At 40.7% G+C, this 21,651-nt stretch overlaps 1 protein-coding gene across 1 annotated transcript in view; it reads right to left on the reverse strand.

The window, feature by feature from the left end:
* Window positions 1-5,678: 5,678 nt before the first annotated feature.
* Window positions 5,679-21,651, reverse strand: part of LOC139762888 (uncharacterized) — a 31,013-nt gene continuing 15,040 nt past the window's right edge. The window contains exons 7-9 of the mRNA XM_071688121.1: window positions 14,402-14,482; window positions 13,499-13,589; window positions 5,679-6,246 (exon numbers count right to left, since the gene is read on the reverse strand). Coding sequence (XP_071544222.1) covers window positions 6,071-6,246; window positions 13,499-13,589; window positions 14,402-14,482 — 348 coding nt within the window. The 3' untranslated portion in view covers window positions 5,679-6,070. The remainder of the gene's footprint in view (window positions 6,247-13,498; window positions 13,590-14,401; window positions 14,483-21,651) is intronic.

A 21,651-nucleotide genomic window follows, 5' to 3' on the forward strand; every position in this document is an offset into this window, starting at 1 on the left:
TGTGTGTGTGTGTGTGTGTGACGACTCGTAAGCAAACGCCAATATAGCCTTGGGAAGGTGGGGGGGGGGGGGAAGTAATGATCGAACTGGTGTTTCCGTCATTTTGAACAAAGTCGTTACAGCGTTTGATCCCTCACAAGATATTATGATTATAACCCCAACAACACCAGGGCTAAAGATGTGATCACTTCCACGGGGAAAATGAAACACGAAAAGTTTCCCAAGTGCACTTTCGTGTCATAATCACATCATCAGGGGAGACACAAGAGAGAAATATAACAGTCACTTGATATACATCGAAGAGACGTATATATATATATTTCTCTCTCGTGTCTCCCTGATGATGTGATTATCACACGAAAGTGCACTTGGGAAACTTTTCGTGTTTCATTTTCCCCGTGGACTCATAGGAATATATATATATATATATATATATATATATATATATATATATATATATATATATATATATATATATATATATATATATATATATATATTGCGCTACCTCGCAAACGCGGGAGACAGCGACAAAGTATAAAATATATTATATATATATATATATTATATATATATATATATATATATATATATATATATTATATATGTTGTGAGAAACATCAGTGGACCCCAACCTTACGTACGCCGGTTCTATGTTGAGTGAGGAGGAGTCACCAATACTACATCTTGTTTCCTTGTATTACCTTATCGTTCCACTCCCCACTAAACCTAATGACCCAAACCACGTTAACAACCCTACAACCACTTGTGGTCACCGCTCCCCTCCAACAACCAAGGGAGGAGATGGGCCATGATACAACCCCGAAATTCCCCAGCAAACTCACCTGGACTGAGCCTGGCCGGTAGAGGAGCTGGCGTGTAAAACCCTTCTTCCACCACAGCCTGAGGGACACTGGCTGGGCTGGCCCTCCCACCCGACTGTAAACAACACACACAGGGTTGCCGACGCTCGCCATTCTCCAAATTTTTTTTTTTTTTTTATCATTATTTATCATTTATCTTTTATTCATAACCACGCCTGGATGGTAGAGTAGGGTAAATAAAGGATATTCTCGGTCATCGGTTGTAATTCAAGCGGGTGGTCGTCCTTGTTGGTGGTGCAAGACGTAAGTTATGGATTGGATTGAAATTCGGTTCGAGTCGCTTGTGGATGTCAACACAAATTGTGTACGAGGGACAAATTATGTTTACATTGCACGACGGTATACGACCCTTGAACACGACGGTATACGACCCTTGAACACGACGGTATACGACCCTTGAACACGACGGTATACGACCCTTGAACACGACGATATACGACCCTTGAACACGACGGTATACGACCCTTGAACACGACGGTATACGACCCTTGAACACGACGGTATACGACCCTTGAACACGACGGTATACGACCCTTGAACACGACGGTATACGACCCTTGAACACGACGGTATACGACCTTGAACACGACGGTATACGACCTTGAACACGACGGTATACGACCCTTGAACACGACGGTATACGACCCTTGAACACGACGGATATACGACCCTTGAACACGACGGTATACGACCTTGAACACGACGGTATACGACCCTTGAACACGACGGTATACGACCCTTGAACACGACGGTATACGACCCTTGAACACGACGGTATACGACCCTTGAACACACGACGGTATACGACCCTTGAACACGACGGTATACGACCCTTGAACACGACGGTATACGACCCTTGAACACGACGGTATACGACCCTTGACACGACGGTATACGACCCTTGAACACGACGGTATACGACCCTTGAACACGACGGTATACGACCCTTGAACACGACGGTATACGACCCTTGAACACGACGGTATACGACCCTTGGGCACGACGGTATACAACCCTGAACACGACGGTATACGACCCTTGAACACGACGGTATACGACCCTTGAACACGACGGTATACGACCCTTGAACACGACGGTATACGACCCTTGAACACGACGGTATACGACCCTTGAACACGACGGTATACGACCCTTGAACACGACGGTATACGACCCTTGAACACGACGGTATACGACCCTTGAACACGACGGTATACGACCCTTGAACACGACGGTATACGACCCTTGAACACGACGGTATACGACCCTTGAACACGACGGTATACGAACCTTGAGCACGACGGTACGACCCTTGAACACGACGGTATACGACCCTTGAACACGACGGTATACGACCCTTGAACACGACGGTATACGACCCTTGAACACGACGGTATACGACCCTTGAACACGACGGTACGACCCTTGAACACGACGGTATACGACCCTTGAACACGACGGTATACGACCCTTGAACACGACGGTATACGACCTTGAACACGACGGTATACGACCCTTGAGCCGGGAGAATGATGGGGAAGCACTTCCTGTGAATCATACACTCACAATTACACTCACAACCAACTCCAGATAAATGCTCGTTTTCTTTCAGTTTGTCCACTGGGTTAGGTAAATAGAAAACGGTACAAAGACAACATAGATGAACTTCTTTTAAGAAAATTATTGTATATCATTTACCAGTGTATCTATGGATATATCATACAGGTAAATTATACCATTATCAGTTTAGTTAATTGGGTCTTGTCTGTCCATGAACTTTATTTGGAACACCTCTTTAAAAGTCTGACATGCATTGCTTAGAGAAATATTCCTGGAACGGGAAATGTTAATGTTTACAAAACTTTCTCTCATTCACAAAGGAAGGGGGGAAATAAGATAGAGACAATATGTAAGTTTACACAAAAAAATACGTATTTCAATTGTTTTCATTTACATCAGGTTTTTATTTAATCAAACCACCTCACACCACACATTGTCCTCAAACATTTCATTTCCAGCACATCCATCCTCCTGCGCACAACTCTATCAATAGCCCACGTCTCGCAACCATACAACATTGTTGGAACCACTATTCCTTCAAACATACTCATTTTGGCTCTCGTTCTCTCCTATCACACATTCTTCATTGCTCCCATGTCCTTCGTCCCCTCCCCCACTTCCACTTCCGCTCACTGCTAAGTCCACTTCCAGATACCTAAAACACTTCACTTCCTCCAATTTTTCTCCATTCAAACTTACATCCCATTCAACTTGTCCCTCAACCCCACTGAACCTAATAACCTTGCCCTTATTCACATTTATTTTCAACTTTCTGCTTTCACACACTTTTCCAAATTCAGTCACCAACTTTTGCAGTTTCTCACTTGATTCAGCCACTAGAGCTGTATCATCGGCAAACAACAACTGACTCACTTCCCAGGTCCTCTCATCCCCAACATACTGCATATTCGCCTCTCTCTCTCTCTCTCTCTCCAAAACTTTTGTATTTACCTCCTTAACCACCCCATCCACGGAAGAAAACTTACCATGTATCCCTGCATGTCGTAGGTGACTAAAAGGGGTGGGAGTGGGGTGCTGGAAATCCAGAAGTTGTGCAGTAAACCACCAACAAGTGGGGTTAAGTGCATGGGAGACGACAAAGCCTCACTGAGGTTCCAAAAATGGCAAGTCCCAAGAGGACTCACAAGGACTCAAGGGTAGACTCTCTTTAAATCAGTTTCATAGTGTATCAGCAGAATACCAGTCAGGAAACTGAACATCAGGTCTACCACTGAAAGGCTAACGAGATGATATTTTACTTGTTTACAATTACATCAGGATCAAATTCAATAAAAGATTCCTGATGTCACACAGGACCTTTATAAAAGTTCTTGTAGCCCGAAGTTGCACTACTTCCTGCAGCAGGAAAATATAGACTCCATTAGAGTGAGAATTTCTTTGATGAGAGTATACACCCAATGATACAGCCTCATCAAAGCTCACTTTTCAATCACAGTGTAACCTCAAAAAGGTGGAGTTCGGTAACCGATGATTTAGCTTAAAGACAATAATTTTGCAGCCCACCACCACAAGCCAGCTTTCTCTCTCTCCTGAGGTCAATCAAAGCCTTAATGAGGTTCTGTAACAAAACAAAGCTTGAGCATGGGCTTTAGAGGTCTATCTTTGCTTCCCCTGCGGATAACACAGGGTTTCGAGATGACACCGACTAATGCAACGCCTACGCATCTCACAGCAATCACTAGAGTTCTCTTGTTGAAGACAATCAAACCCCTGTTGAGGTTCCAGATGAAAGAACAATTCTACAAAGTATCACGAGGGCTTCCTCAGATATATACACTCCTTTAACTTGGTTCCTCTCGTGTATCATCACTATAATAGTTAAGGGTCAGAACCCTAGACTCCAGGATCTCAATTTAAATGACTGTCCAGCAGTCATAGCATGTAACCTGATGGAACAACTAAGTGAAAAGTAAATCTCAACCTTTTTTTTATGTTAGGCAAGGCCGTAATCAAGGCCATCTCCTTTACGCCATATATATATACCCCAGCCTGAGCTGCATACCCTTTCTATCAACCAATCCATAGGGCTGGATGAACAGCTGGGTTGACTGTGGACCATCTGCCACGATTAGGATTCAAACCTATGCGCTCGGCCCTGGGGAGCCTGTGAATGCATCATGATCAGGAACACTCACCACTAAACTGTGGAGATCCAGAGTCACAACGTTTGACTCAGTTTAGCACAATACCCTGTCTTATGAAGACTAATAATCACAGGTCTACACAAAATACCTGCATCATGAAAAATACTTACAAACACAAGTCAAATATACCATGGAGTTTTACACTAGTATAATACGAATAATATGAGAAACAACACAACAATGAACAACACAACAATGTGAAGTTTCCTACCATGTTACAGCAGGCGATGTTGGTAATGTCTCCAGGTACACTAGTGCTAAAATGTAGCCGAGAACCACACTTATAATCCTTGTTATTGGGAATCATGAAATAAAAAGGCCAATGATACCTATGTGACATCAGTTACGACCAGACAAGTAAATGAAATCACTGCCAACTCTTGGCAGGCAAATGTTCCTGTGAAAAAGCATCCACCAAGCTCATATGTTTTATGTTAGTTGAATCCTCATGGATACACCTAACCTTAGGGTCAAGTGTTAGCCCTTTTACCAAACAAGTACTTTTATAGATATTCAGAGGGCTCTGTCCGTAGGTGAGAAATACAATTCAGTTCAGATAATGCATCTAAGCTTGGGGAGGGATAGGCAGTGGCTTGTTAATGACAGTTAGAGAAATGAGAGATGAGAAGTGACTGAAGTGAGCTGTGAAAAGCCTGACATTGGGATGGAAAAGGGGTTCTGTGGCTTCTAGAGATGAGGTTGATAGAGTTGGAGAAAGCAGGTTAGAATTCATTGTAATACTTGATAATCGGTTATCCCTGGGGATAGGGGAGAAAGAATACTTCCCTCATATTCCCTGCGTGTCGTAGAGGGCGACTAAAAGGGGAGGGAGCGGGGGGCTGGAAATCCTCCCCTCTCGTTTTTTTTTAATTTTCCAAAAGAGGGAACAGAGAAGGGGGCCAGGTAAGGATATTCCCTCAAAGGCCCAGTCCTCTGTTCTTAACGCTACCTCACTAACACGGGAAATGGCAAATAGTTTGAAAGTAAAGAAAAGAAACTTGATAATCGTGGATGTGAAAGGGTAAAAAGAGATGACTGATTCTTCTCTGCTTAAGGAAAATAACATAAAGTTATTGAAAAAGCTTTATTATTCTTGTTAATCTCTTGTCTTCTACAGAGCCTGTAAATCTTTACACTCTTAAAAGTCTGACTTATTCTATACTGTGTATTTGGTCAATCAGAGGACTACTAAAAACCTTAAAAAATTCATAAAAATTTTTCTATAAATCTTAAACTAAGTCATCTTCTCTGTAAAAAGCATTATGAAAATTCCATCCCTCACTCTTTGCCCATAGTATCCAAAGGAATTTCCACAATAATTTTGTTGTAAAAAAGGGTCACTGAGACATTTTCATATCATCTTTTGGTAAAACTAAAAATTTCAGTGATGCTCAGATTAAATCCTAAAAGTGGAAACCAATAATAGTATATTAAGATTATGCAGATGGCAATTGCCACAGATCAAAAAAGAACAGTGTCTGCCGAAGAGTCGCTCTCACTGGATTCATGATTAGTTCCAGCTTCTGAAGAATAAGCTCGAAGCACAGAATATATAACTTGCGGGAAGGGATCCTTCTTCATCTCAAGCACCATTTCATCCATAATCTCAAGAATATTGGAACTAGGTGTTTCCCCATCTGAAAAATGTAATCAAGAATCAAAATTCAATATTTCTTACAGAGACATACTGACTAAACTCCTCTTCACATTTCCCAAAAGGATGCATTTCTACGTGGTCTATAAACACATCTCTATCTAACTCATTTTCATCACACTCTCCCCTTTAAGGTCTTTGTCTCCCCTTAAGCAATATCCACTTCTTTTCAAAATCCTCACCTAATTAATCCAGGATAACCCAAGTGATACTGTCTTAAAATCATCTGCTTTCATCAACTAAATTTCTTATTCGATGACTCAAAACTGCACGGCAAATGTTCAATGAGTTTCATTATATAAACTTGTCACATACAGTTTACCAGCAATCCCCTTACACAGTAACTCATGATTTTCACTGCTGGTGAATGGAAAAAGGTGTATCTAATTTCCTGTTATTTGCATTTATTCATCATTCTAGTTCATATCAGGAAGCAATCTTGCGCATGAGAAGAGCATTCGCTCACCCAAAATGGTACCGAGGTGGGCATTATCTTTGGCTGTGCTTCAGATTTACATCTGTAAGCAATGCATCAAATATATGAATATAAAATGAATTTGCATTGGCATTTCATTTCACTTTGTGTCAGTGGTAACAACAGACATAATTCCGACTTACCAAAAATTTACTTCCGAAAAATTCTAAAACGAAAATCTACATTCTAAAAATCTGTCCTCTCTATGTCAGAGTCTCCCTGAGCCATGAGACATCTTAGACTTGTAAGGGTTAGAAGTTAATATTTCTCACCCCTTGTTAACCACCATTTAGATGGTAGAGAATTGGCTCAGCTCCTGTCCACCCTTTAACCAATCAACAACCTCCACTCAATGATGTCAATAACTTAATCATCAGTAATGATGTGCCTCATTCGTGATTCGGAGAAATGCTTTCTGAAAGAGATGGGATGGAAGGGAGGGAAGCACAACTGGGGAAATGCCATCAGGACACAGTCCAAGAGAGAGAGGAGAGAGAGAGAGAGAGAGAGAGAGAGAGAGAGAGAGAGAGAGAGAGAGAGAGAGAGAGAGAGAGAATTTTTATACTTCAAAACTTTTATTTCTCTCTCAGGAATGGAGGGAAGGGGGAAGTGAGGCCAGGGCTGTGTACCCTTGGTATGACCTTCGCTATGTCCTGATCGACTGGGCACCCCGATTGCTGCTGGTGCAGCTGGTGGGGCAGCGAGCCGGCCTGAGGGGAGCCATTACTTTGCCAAGAGTTTTGTCCCATGAGCCATGAGAGCATACCATCATGAAGGAGAGTTAGATACGAACTTCACCGGGAAAAAATAAAATGATACAATCTTTGGCAACTGAGGCTCTACTTCCCTAACAGTGGCAAGAAGACACCAGATTGGAAAAAAAAGAATTAAGAGAACCGAGTTATAGGGTCCAGCTAAATGCCTCAAATTCGCCCACCCCATGACCTGATCATAAACCTTAAGTTGTACAACCAACTTGATGACTTAAGGGTGAATAGTTCTTTGAAAAGCGTAGGATAAAACAATCAGAGACCATAAAATAAACTTGGAGAAGAAACTAGTTCAGATATCTTTTTTAAAGAAATACTTTTACAGTATAAGAGTAATGGATGAATGAAATTAACCTCAAAATACAAGGGCTCAAGCTACACATTTTCACAGTTGACCAAAGAGCATGAAACCTCACAATACATGGATATCTATTTCTAAATACGTAGTTTAGTTATGCTTCTGGATGCTATGACATAAGAGAAATACTGAAGTTTCAGAATTAATTTTTCTACCCTCAGCTGTTTTCCAGCAACTTCACTGATTTTAGTTACATAAAACTTTGGTGATGTATGAGGTAATATTCCCCCCCCCCAAAAAAAAAAAATAAGTGCAGATTCTTATCTTTGCATTGGTTGCTTAGAATTTATATGGCACTGTATTAGTAATTTTTTCTGTTACTTTTTCAAATGTACTAATCTTTGGGCAGTATATGGTTTTTAATGCATATATGAAGTGCTTATATTTTCTTTTGTCTAGATGTTTAACAAACTGGATTTTTTTGGGTCAATCTGAAAATGTGGTGTTGAATATGTATACTGATTCATTGCAGGTGGAGCTTGGTTGGTCTATTCTGTTTGTGGACGCCATCTCATCGTAGTATTTTCATCATAGGACCCAAACAACTGAACAGTTCTCCTTCTGTGGGCATCTCCAACAAAAAATATTGGATCACATCCTCAGAAGTCAAGTTAGCCATTATCAAGAAGCTAGAAAGAGGGGATCAGCTATGCAATGTAAGTTTTTATATACAGTATTTTTCTTAATTAACCCTGAATTGCATATCTCTTTCACGAATATAAATCTAAATGTGTCAAAAAAAAAAGTCATATTGGAGTTGGACAGAGGGGAGCAGAGTGCTCACTCACTCCCAAACCTTTTTTATCATATCATTTATTTATGATATGTATTAGGGGTAATTTCACACATAATGCATTAAATGCATAATGCATTAAATGCATAATGCATAAATGCATAATGCATTAAAGTACTGTATGAAAACAATACAAAAGCAGGCAAGATCATTCACCAACTTGCTGGAAATTCTCCTTCATCTCTAATATCGACTACCAATACTTTTGTTTTGAGCAATAATACAGTAGGGTGCTCTGTGCAAATGATGAATGTAAAGTTAAAGAGAGGAAAAAATTCACGCAATAACAAGCAATAAAAGAAAGTCAGCTGTGCCTGTGAGGCCTCATAGCAGTGAAGTAAGCAAGCAGGGGATGTGGTGGTGATAACTACATCACCACGTACCTCTTCTCTGTATCTTCAGTGAAGTGGGTGAGCAGGAAAGATGGCATGTTAACTCCATCATTGCCTCCTTCACTTCTGTATCATTACTGGAGTGAGAGATGGGAGATTGTGGTGTTAGTTCCATCACGGCCTGCCTCACATCTTCTTGTCATTTTTCAAGAGATTCTTTCACATTTACGGAGAATGTTATTGATATAAGATGTATTTTACAAATGCTGAATGTAAAATTAAGGATGGGAAGACTTTTATGCAAAAACAATCAAAGTCAGCTGCAAGTACCGTGGGGGAGCTAGCAAGCAGGGATTAAGGTGTTAACTTCATCACTGCCTGCTTCCCTAATGTATCATTACTAAAATTTATTATTCTACGTTTGTGAACATGAATAATTAATACTGAATGTAAAATCAATGACAAAAAGACATACACACAATCACTGGTCAACAAAATTTTTTTTGCATGAAAAAAATGTGTTCATGTATTTTTGCATGCTGAATTTCTCTATCACCTATAGTTTTTTTGTTCCATCATACTCGCATGTCATCACTTATAGCATATATGTAACAGTGCTCTACGTTCCATAGAAACAAAAAGTTTAACAAATACAGCCACTTTCATTGTGAAGAGTGAAGAGTAATAAGCTTCTTTTTGAAAGCACAAGACCATATATATGAGTCACCAGAGGCCTGCAGAAACACGACTGGAAATGTTGGGACATTCAAACAAAGCCTGTTCCTGAGTAGCAGTTCTCTGTCAGTTGCAGGTTAGAACTCAGTGTGTGAACAGTGTCTTTTCCACTCTGTTGATAGCTCGTGCTTTTGTGTATTCAAGTGGTGCTGATACCCCATCCACCATTATAATGCCGAGAAACTGTGTAAATAGTCTGAACTCTTTCTGCTACATGTGATGAATTGATATTCATACCACAAAAACGTTCTTTCACACCCCTTGAAGACGGTCTGATGTCTTGCAATGATGTTCGTTCAGTTATGGAGGCATTTAGCCATGAATTTAACACAGACGAGTGGTGCTTTTTACTAACTCATCAAAAGTAAGCTTGAAAGCAGTTCTACTTCCCAATGGAAATAAGTTCCCCTCTGTTCCTCTGGCTCATGCAGCTAACATAAAGGAATCGCATGATTACATGAAGCTTCTTTTGGAAAAAATTAAGCATGTGGACTTAAAGTGGAAAGTAAGTGGTGACCTAAACGTTGTGGCTTTTTTACTCAGAATGCAACTTGGTTACAAGAAGTTCTATTGTTTCCTCTGTGAGTGGGACAGCCAGGACAAGAAATATCATTATGTAAAGAAAGCGTGGCCAAAATGAACATCACTATTTCCAGTGAAGAAGAGTCATCAATCCTCCTCTTGTTGATCCTGAGAAAATCTATCTGCCTCCTTTGCACATTAAGCTCAGGTTAATGAAGAACCTTGTCAAAGGTATGGATAAAACTGGCCATCGATTCACATATTTAAGGAATAAATTCCTCAGAATCAGTGATGGAAAAATCAAGGAGGCTATTTTTGTAGGACTACATATCAGGGAACTGCTATGAGATGAAAAGTTTGATGAAGAGCTAAATGAAATTGAAAAAATGGCATGGCTGTCACTTAAGTTTACAAACATTTTTTGTGGAATCACAGATAAAAACTACTGTAAAAGATCTATTGACTCCATATAAAGCTCTGGGGTGCAATATGAGTCTAAAAATCCACTTTTTTGGACTCGCACTTAGACTTTTTCCTGGAAAATCTTGGATCTGTCACTGATGAGCATGGCAAAAGATTTCACCGGGACATTTTGGACATGGAAAAGCAGTACCAATGAAAGTGGAGCCCCTCTATGTTGGAAGATTACTGCTAGACACTAAAGAGGGATGCTCCTGAGGCCAAATATAGCTAAAAATTGTACACTTCTACATTTTAGAGGTAGGTTTTTTAAGTGTAATACAAGCCTCATTTATGAATGAATAACATACACATACAGTAAGATTAAATTGTTCTGTCACTTAAAAACCACGCCTGATAGAAAAAATTCTAAAAGCATATTCGAATTCACCATAAAAAGTACTATAAGGTCCACCTATTTTAGCTTGGGACAAAAAAAATTAAAAAAAAAATTTGCTGACCATTGTAACCAATCAGTGAAAACCAGGTGGGCTGTGTGCACTTGTAATGGTGGAGGAAGCGAGAAGGGGAGATGGTGATGGTAACTATATCACCTCTTGCTTCCCTTTGTCCTGATGTCGATTCTGTACATGTTGGTGATGAACAGTGATAATGTACGATATACTGTACAAACATCAATTGTAAAATCAACCCCTTCATTCCTATGGATGCATATCTATATCAGCCATTTAACTCCTCTAGATGGACATTTCCACAGTGAATCTTATACCTCTGTCCTGAGGCTGCCTGGGTGGGAGTGCATGTCCAAATCTTCCCTCAGTCACTCATCCTCTTACCATAACGATGAAAGCACGTTTTCATGTTTTTTTTTGGAAGGAAACTGAGTAGATTTTTGCTACATCAAGAGGAAAAGGCATATGATGAATTATTTGATTTCAAACTGGGTAGAATGATTTTATGGACAATCTGCAAGAGTGAGGCTTGAGTGTCAAGGGAGCTGCCACTGTTTATTATTCTTATATAATAAATCTTTTCTCAGTGAAATCACTGAGGAAAATTAAAAAAGTTTGTAGAATTATCAGCTGCATCAGTCAGATGTAGCACTGACTTGGTCTGATGGGTGGTGGACGTGTATGTATGTACATGTGTATGTGGGTGGGTTGGGCCATTCTTTTGTCTGCTTCCTTGCGCTACCTCGCTAATGCGGGAGACAGTGACAAAGTATAATACATATAATAAATAACATATATATACACACACAGACCTATACATATATACACATGCACATAATTCATATCTGCTGCCTTTCTTCATTCCCGTCACCACCGCGCCACATATGAAAATAGCATCTCCCCTCCCCCCACATGCATGTGAGGTAGTGCTAGGAAAAGACAACAAAGGCCACATTCGTTCTCAGTCTCTTGCTGTCATATGTAATGCTGTGAAACCACAACTCCCTTTCCACAGCCAGGCCCCACAAAACTTTTCATGGTTTACCCCAGACGCTTCACATGCCCTGATTCAATCCAGTGACGGCAAGTCGACCCTGGTATACCACATCATTCCAATTCACTCTATTCCTGGCGCGCCTTTCACCCTCCTGTATGTTCAGGCCTCGATCGCTCAAAATCTTTTTCACTCCATCCTTCCAACTCCAATTTGGTCTCCCACTTCTTGTTCCCTCCACCTCTGACACATATATCCTCTTTGTCAATCTTTCCTCACTCATTCTCTCCATGTGACCAAACCATTTCAATACACCTTCTGCTCTCTCAACCACACTCTTTTTATTACCGCACATCTCTCTCACCCTTTCATTACTTACTCGATCAAACCACCTCACACCACATAATGTCTTCAAGCATCTCATTTCCAACACATCCACCCTCCTCTGCACAACCCTATCTATATAAAACACCATTTTCTAGGAACATAATCATCACATTGTATCATTATATAAGGGTCCACTGTAATGGTATTTAGTGTACGGGAGGCGGATAGTTGGAACAGTCTAAGAAAGGAGAAGGTGAATGCTGACAGTTTACAAAGATTTAATCATGGTACAGAATGCAGAAGAGAGGAGGCACAAGGGTGAAGAACTCTCTTGCTGTAATATATACACACACGTTCGTCTGTAAAAATTTTGTGCATGACTGTACTCAAACAAATACTGTGCACATCACAGATCTTCTGCACCTCTACAACATGATGACCTTTAACAGCTTCCTAGAATTTATTAACCATAACCTAGTGAAGCACATTACTTATATGACTCATCTACAGAGAAATTTCATTCCATGGTTCAAAATTTGTCAGACAAAGAGTTGTCAGACAGTATGCATCCACAGGGCCATCAGTGGTTTAATGTCCTTCTCCAGTGGAGTTCCTCAGAAAAAAAATGGACACCCTTGGTGCCCTTCAGTTCACCCTCAGAAAACTAAATTACTTCCATCCCCATTAACCTAGTTAACGTATTGGCAATGCACATCAACCTGTGTCCCAAATCGCCTGTTTTACTAGGCCTAAAACCCTCCTAGGATGTGCAATCAACCAGGCTTCATGGTGTCACTTTAGAGAGCAGATTAGGCTGAAACGAATACGTCGGTACCATCATCATGTTTTCCAGCCACTGTCTCTACCTTCTTGATCAAAAATAATTTGCTTTCACACCATGCAACTCCCTAACAACTAGCCTCTGGTCATTTTAGTGGTTTGGCCAACACTGCGAGATAATTTGCAGGACTCTCACCTGATAAAGGGCCAACTCTGAGAACATACTATGTCATGAAACCTTCTGTGACCACAGCTTGGCAATTTAGGTGTAACTTACCTATATGCTTAACTTTCACTTTATAAGGGAGGATATCCAGAGGATAGTAATTCAGACAAAATTCAAATACTGATGCACTTTTGTCGATTTCCTGAAAAAAGAAAAAAACATCCTTTTAAAGCAAAACAAAATTTACATAGGATGCAACTTTCTTATTAAATTAGCATGTAATGACAGCAGTAATATTTAAGTTTACGGCACAATTCAAACAAAATGTTTTAGGAAGTTTGAATAACAAAACTGAATCAATGAATCATCATATCTTACTTCATCTTTTCCACTATTATCAAATCTATTTACGGAATAACTACATGGATCAGATGAATACACTTTTCAATCCATTCACGCACAACCTCAACCACTTTTCAGCATGTAGAAATGAAACATGAACTGCCATGCTACCACAAGTGCTTCTTAATTTTTCAACTTGTTAGAAAGTTGATTTGTCAAGTGGGAACAACCTCGTTCATACCACCTCCAAGCGAAAAATGCTTTCACTCCACATCTTACTATCTACCGCACTAATGCATGCCTGTATGCACTTGATCCACCCAATGGAAATGGATATGGAGTGAATGATGTGAGGCAGATTGATTAAGTATCATACAATTTTGAAAATCAGCCATCTTAACAAATTCAGTACATGTTTTAAAAGTTAAGCACTATGCAGCTTTACAGGAAAGTGCATACTGAACTATGCAAACCTAGATGCAGAGAATGAAAGAATTATAAAGTATATTTTTCTAATTACACATTCATATGAAATGTGAAATTTAGGAAAACAGCAAGCATTGTTCACTTAACAGCACTACGTTTTACCACTTTTTAAAATCTACAATTTCACCAGGCTGACAATAAAAAGAAATAAAATGAAATATCTTTATGATTAAGTAACATCCTTACCTCCTTTACTTCAACCAAAAAGGTGATAAAGGTGCAGCCAGTGTTGCGATATACATGCGTGTTCGTCAGGATTTCTGTTTTCTGCCAAATAAACCATCAACGGTTAGAAATTTTCTCATTTCTTATTTCTTTCCATCATCGTGAGGATGAAGAGTATAAGTACACAAAATCAATACTCCTACTTATGTGCAAGTCAACAACAAAGAATGGGAAAGGGAGGCTTGCAATCCTACCCTCCTATATTACCAATTTCTGAATGTAAGAGCAGGGAGCAAAGCAAGGAATTTTCATCAAAGGCTCAGTCATCTATTCCTTATGCTCCCTTGCTAAGGCCTGATGAGGGAAACTGGTATAAAAATATAACAATAATAAGTTTTGGTGGCACCAAAAACAAGCAAACAATTGTCTCATTTGCTCATAGCCATTCAGAAACCAGAGCCAAGCCAGGTTTCTCCATGGTTTTATTTTGATGACTTCATATGCTCTGGTTTAGCCTACTGACTGCACTTCAACCTCTATATAAAACAGAGATCCGCTCTGTTCTGTTCACAGCATGCCTCTCACCTTCCTGAATGGTCTATCCTTGATACCCTGAAGGCTTCTTCGTTCCATCTATCATTTCTTTCTCGGTCTATCTCTCTTCCTTGTTTCTCCTACTTCTAACATACATGATCCCTTTAGTCAGTCTTTCCTTACTCATCTTCTCCTTGAGCCTAAACCATTTCAGCTCTCTCAACTTAACTATGCTTACTATCACATCTCTAAGTAACAATTGCCCAAGCAATCAACACCATGCTGTCCTCAGGTATTTCAATTCCAACACACCTCCTTTCTTTTCTTTTGCACTAAAACCCCAAGACTCACACGCATGCAATACTTTCAGGACAACTTCAACTTCAAACAGACTCATCTTTGCTCTGCTGACAATGACCTTAGCCCCCTCTTCCACCCTATGCCTCACTTCAGCTCCTATGGTTCCATCCACTGCCACATACACCCAAAGCACTTCACATCCTCCCTATTCATCCCTTTAATTATCTAATTCCTTAGAAATTCCCCTATGTACAGAGGGGAATGGAATTTTCTTTACCTTACAGAACGTGTCTAAACAGCTCACCCTCTATTCAATCTCTACATGTGTTCCTCAAAACGTAAGTGTAAATCAAGAAACCATAGATCAAAAGTGCTTTCCCCATAAACCTAACGTTATATATTGAGGATGCATTACTGGGTGGCATTTTTAAGTGAATCACAATTTCAAAAACAAAATAGCAACACAAACTGATAAATAATATATACAAAAGTATTAACAAGTTTTCTCTGTTCTTAACGCTACCTCGCTGATGCGGGAAATGGCAAATTTGTATGAAAAAAGAATTAACAAGTGATCATTAATTTTTTTTTTTTTTTTTTTGCTTTGTCGCTGTCTCCCGCGTTTGCGAGGTAGCGCAAGGAAACAGACGAAAGAAATGGCCCAATCCACCCACATACACATGTATATACATACGTCCACACACGCAAATATACATACCTACACAGCTTTCCATGGTTTACCCCAGACGCTTCACATGCCTTGATTCAATCCACTGACAGCACGTCAACCCCGGTATACCACATCGCTCCAATTCACTCTATTCCTTGCCCTCCTTTCACCCTCCTGCATGTTCAGGCCCCGATCATACAAAATCTTTTTCACTCCATCTTTCCACCTCCAATTTGGTCTCCCTCTTCTCCTCACTCCCTCCACCTCCGACACATATATCCTCTTGGTCAATCTTTCCTCACTCATTCTCTCAATGTGCCCAAACCATTTCAAAACACCCTCTTCTGCTCTCTCAACCACGCTCTTTTTATTTCCACACATCTCTCTTACCCTTACGTTACTTACTCGATCAAACCACCTCACACCACACATTGTCCTCAAACATCTCATTTATGTTAAAGAACATAAGAAAGGTTTGTACTCACCAAAACTAGTGGCAAGTAGCATGTGCTGAGGTTAAACAGTCTATTTCTATCATCTTCATGACTATGTCTCTACACTTATAATTCTAACAGCACTACCTGGGCTCACCACTTAACTTCACTTTATCTTAACAGAGTTAATAATAACTGTTCTCAAAGTTGAGGGAGGTAGTCCTAGCATGAAGCCAGTGTCTACTAAATGGTTCCCACATCTGTGCTGCCTTACCAAACCTATTCTTGTTTTCAAAATACTAGAGGGAGGGTGGGGGCCCTACATAATGATGTTTCATAAAACCCAGGTTTGCAATACCAAAGAAGCACTTGAAATTCAGGGTACACATGACACTAATGCCTTGCAACAGTGACACAAGAAAAAAGATTCTTTTCAATTCACCATATATAATACTCTTTCCTTTAGAGTGATACGCGTGCAAGGAACAGAGTGAATTGGAACGATGTGGCATACCGGGGTCGATGTGCAGTCAGTGGACTGAAACAGGGCATGTGAAGTGTCTTGTGTAAACATTGGAAAGGTCTGTGGGCCTAGATGTGGATAGGGAGCTGTGGTTTCGGTGCATTACACATGACAGCTGGAGACTGAGTGTGAATGAATGTGGCCTTTTTTCATTGCTCTATCCCCACTGAAGCGGGGGGCAGCAATGCTGTTTCCTGCAGGGCAGGGTGGAGCCAGGAATGGATTGGAGGCAAGCAAGTATGAATATGTACATACATATACATACGCATAAGTTGATATGTATGTGTATGGGCATTTATGTATATATATATGTATGAGTGGTCTGCAGCAGGGGTGTGCGATGTCTCCATGGTTGACTAATATGTTTATGGATGGGGTGGTTAGGGAGCTAAATGCAAGAGGTTTAGAGAGAGGGGCAAGTATGCAGTCTGTTGGGGGTAAGAAGGCCTGGGAACTGAGTCAGTTGTTGTTCACCAATGATACAGCTCTGGTGGCTAATGCAAGTGAAAAACTGCAGAAGTTGGTGACTGAGCTTGAAAAAGTGTGTGAAAGGAGAAAGTTGAGGGTAAATGTGAATAAGAGCATGGGGACAAGTTAATTGGCTTGTAAATCTGAATGGAGAAAAATTGGAGGATGTGAAGTGTTTTAGATACCTGGGAGTGGACTTAACAGTGAATGGAACCATGGAGGCAGAAGTAAGTCACAGGGTGGGGGAGGGGGCGAAGGTTCTGGGAGTGAAGAAGAATGTGCAGAAGGAGAGAACATTATCTCAGAGAACAAAAATGAGAAAGTTTGAAGGAACAGTTGTTCCAACAATATTATATGGTTGTGAGGCTTGGACTATAGATAGGGTTGTATGGAGGAGTGTGGATGTGTTGGAAATGAAATATTTGAGGACAATATGTGGTGTGAGGTGGTTTGATTAAGTAATGAAAGGGTAAGAGAGATGTGTGGAAATAAAAAGAGTGTGGTTGGGAAAACAGAAGAGGTTGTGTTGAAATGGTTTGGTAATATGGAGAGAATGAGTGAGGAAAGACTGACAAAGAGTATATATGTGTCAGAGGTGGAGGGAACAAGAAGAAGTGGGAGATCAAGCTGGAGGTGGAAAGATGGAGTGAAAAAGATTTTGAACAATTGGGGTCTGAACATACAGGAGGGTGAGAGGCACGCAAACAATAGAGTGAATTGGAACGATGTGATATACCAGAGTCGACATGCTGTCAATGGACTGAACCACGGAATGTGCAACATCTGATTAAACCATGGAAAGGTCTGAGGGGCCTGGATGTGGATAGAGAGCTGTGGTTTCACTGCATTACGCATGGCTGCTAGAGACTGAGTGTGAATGAATGTGGCCTTTTTGGCCTGTTTTCCTAACACTAACTTGCTGAAGCAGGGAGTAGCGATACTGTTTCATGTGGGGTGGGATAGCACTGGGAATGAATGAGAGCAAGCAAGTATGAATATGTACAAGTGTATATATGTATGTCTGTGTATGTATATGTATATATGTATATGTACATGTATGAGCATTTATGTACATATATATGTGTATAGGAGTGGATGGGCCATTCTTTGTCTGTTTCCTGGTGCTACCTCACTGATGTGGGAAATGGTGATCAAGTATAACGATAAATATGAATGATTTCATTCTATTTATCATACTTTGTCGCTGTCTCCCGCATTAGCTAAGTAGCACAAGGAAACAGACAAAAGAATGGCCCAACCCACCCACATACACGTGTATATACATACAAATCCACACACTCACATATACATACCTATACATCTCAACGTATACATATATATATATATATTTTATTTATTCATTTATTTTGCTTTGTCACTGCCTCCCGCGTTTGCGAGGTAGTGCAAGGAAACAGATGAAAGAAAATGGCCCAACCCACCCCCATACACATGTATATACATACACGTCCACACACGCAAATATACATACCTATACATCTCAATGTACACATATATATACACACACAGACACATACATATATACCCATGCACACAATTCACACTGTCTGCCTTTATTCATTCCCGTTGCCACCCCACCACACATGAAATAACAACCCCCTCTCCCCCACATGTGCCCGAGGTAGCGCTAGGAAAGACAACAAAAGCCACATTCGTTCACACTGTCTCTAGCTCTCATGTATAATGCACTGAAACCACAGCTCCCTTTCCACATCCAGGCCCACAAAACTTTACATGGTTTACCCCAGACGCTTCACATGCCCTGGTTCAATCCATTGACAGCAGGTCAACCCAGTATGCCACAACATTCCAATTCACTCTATTCATTGCACTTCTTTCACCCTCCTGCATATTCAGGCACCGATCACTCAAAATCTTTTTCACTCCATCTTTCCACCTCCAATTTGGTCTTCCACTTCTCCTCGTTCCCTCCACCTCTGACACATGTATCCTCTTGGTCAATCTTTCCTCACTCATCCTCTCCATGTGACCAAACCACTTCAAAACACCCTCTTCTGCTCTCTAAACCACACTCTTTTTATTACCACACATCTCTCTTACCCTTTCATTTCTTATGCGATCAAACCACCTCACACCACATATTGCCCTCAAACATCTCATTTCCAGCACATCCACCCTCCTCCGAACAACTCTATCTATAGCCCACGCCTCGTGACCACATAACATTGTTGGAACCACTATTCCTTCAAACATACCCATTTTTGCTTTCCAAGATAACGTTCTCGACTTCCACACATTTTTCAACGCTCCCAGAAATTTCGCCACCTACCCCACCCTATGATTCACTTCTGCTTCCATGGTTCAATCCGCTGCCAAATCCACTCCCAGATATCTAAAACCCTTCACTTCCTCCAGTTTTTCTCCATTCAAACTTACCTCCCAATTGACTTGTCCCTCAACCCTTCTGTACCTAATAACCTTGCTCTTATTTACATTTACTCTCTGCTTTCTTCTTTCACACACTTTACAAAACTCAGTCACCAGCTTCTGCAGTTTCTCACCCGAATCAGCCACCAACGCTGTATCATCAGGGAACAACAACTGACTCACTTCCCAAGCTCTCTCATCCACAACAGACTGCATACTTGCCCCTCTTTCCAAAACTCTTGCATTCACCTTCACTAACAACCCCATCCATTGTGAGTAGAGGGACAAGCTTTTTATTTCTACAAGCTTTTTATTTCTACTTAAGGATAAAAGGCTAATTATATATAGGTTTGGATGGAAGGAGGTCTAGTACTGTTGTAGAGACCTTTCTGTGGTTTCCTTTGATTGCTTCATCCGTCCTGGTTCACCCTACTGACAGCCAGTCGTCCTCTGGACACCACATCACTCCAGTTAGATCTATTCCTTGCATGCCTTGCATCCTCCGATACATTTTGGACCCAAACACTCAAAGCATCTTTCACTCCATTCTTCTGCCTCCATTCTTCCGCCTCCTCCTTGGTTTCCCCCTTTTCCTTGTTTCTTCCACTTCTGACATATATATACTCTTGGTTATCCTTTCCTCATTCATCCTCTCCATATGTCCAAACCATTTCCACATACCCTCTTCAGCTCTCTCATGCATACTTCTCTTTCCACCACACCTCTCTTACCCTATCATTCCTTATTCATTCAACTCTCTTTACATCAAATATTGTTCTCAAATAATATATTTCTAACACATCCACGCTCTTCTTTATAATTTTGTTAGAGGCGAGGCCCATGATTTGCATCCATACAGCACTGATGGGACAACTATACCATCAAGCATACCTAAACATGACCTTAAAGACAATGACCTCTTTTTTCACACATTCCTCAATGTGTCCAAAGCCTTTGTCCCCTCAGCTCCCCATCTACTCCTAGTTATCTAAAACACTCCACTTCCTTCAAGTTCTCTTCATTCAATCTCACACTCCAGAAAACTAGTCTCTTTTCACTGCAAAACCCTGCTTTCATTCTGATTCATTCTCATCTTTCTCCTTTCACATATTCCCCAAACTCACGACACCAACTTCGGCAGTTCCTCAGTCAAATATGCCACCAGTACTGTGTCATTAGCAAACAACAATCAACTCACCTCACAGGTTCCCTATCCCAAAAGAATAATACTTACTTGCAATTTCAAGAACCTTGGATGTAAGTGGGTCATCTCCTCACCATCCCATCCATACACACATTAAACAGCCATTAAGAGACCACACAACCATGTCACAGACTCACCTTCACTGGAACCACTCATCCTCCTTTCTACCTACTCTCACACATGCCTTCCTTCCCAAGGAGTTTCGTCTATTTTTATGAAACTTTAGCAACACGCAGGAAGCCAGCCATGTCCTCCAGGAGGGACCATAGGTCATAAAGTGTAGTGAATTTGTGAGTGGGGTGAGTCTGTGGAGAGAGTACTGTAGGGCACATGAGGAGTAAGCATTTGGTGTCTTCAGTGTGGTTGTTCCATCGTGGGCATATAAGGTTCTGGGATATGCCGAGTTGGTGTAGAGATGAGTGATGTCCACAGTAGATATAGGAAAGTGTGGCTTCTGGTAAGGTGGTGTTTAAAACTAAGTTAGAAACTGGCTGTTTAGTGCTTTTTGGGTCTTTTCAATTATGTGTTTTGCCAGTGTTACATTTGCTGGGGATAAGGGGATCTATGAGTAGAGGCTGCTGAAGTGCAAGGACATTTAGTCTTTGTTGCTTTTGTTTTGATGTTTTTTGGCATGGGAAGCACATGTAATATGTGCATCGCATGCAATGCCTTGGATGGCTGGCATTTTGCTCAATGACAGTGATTGTCCATTCAAGGTGACTGGAGGGTATG

Source organism: Panulirus ornatus, chromosome 45 (assembly GCF_036320965.1).
Source record: "Panulirus ornatus isolate Po-2019 chromosome 45, ASM3632096v1, whole genome shotgun sequence".
Classification (NCBI taxonomy): Eukaryota; Metazoa; Arthropoda; class Malacostraca; order Decapoda; family Palinuridae; genus Panulirus; species Panulirus ornatus.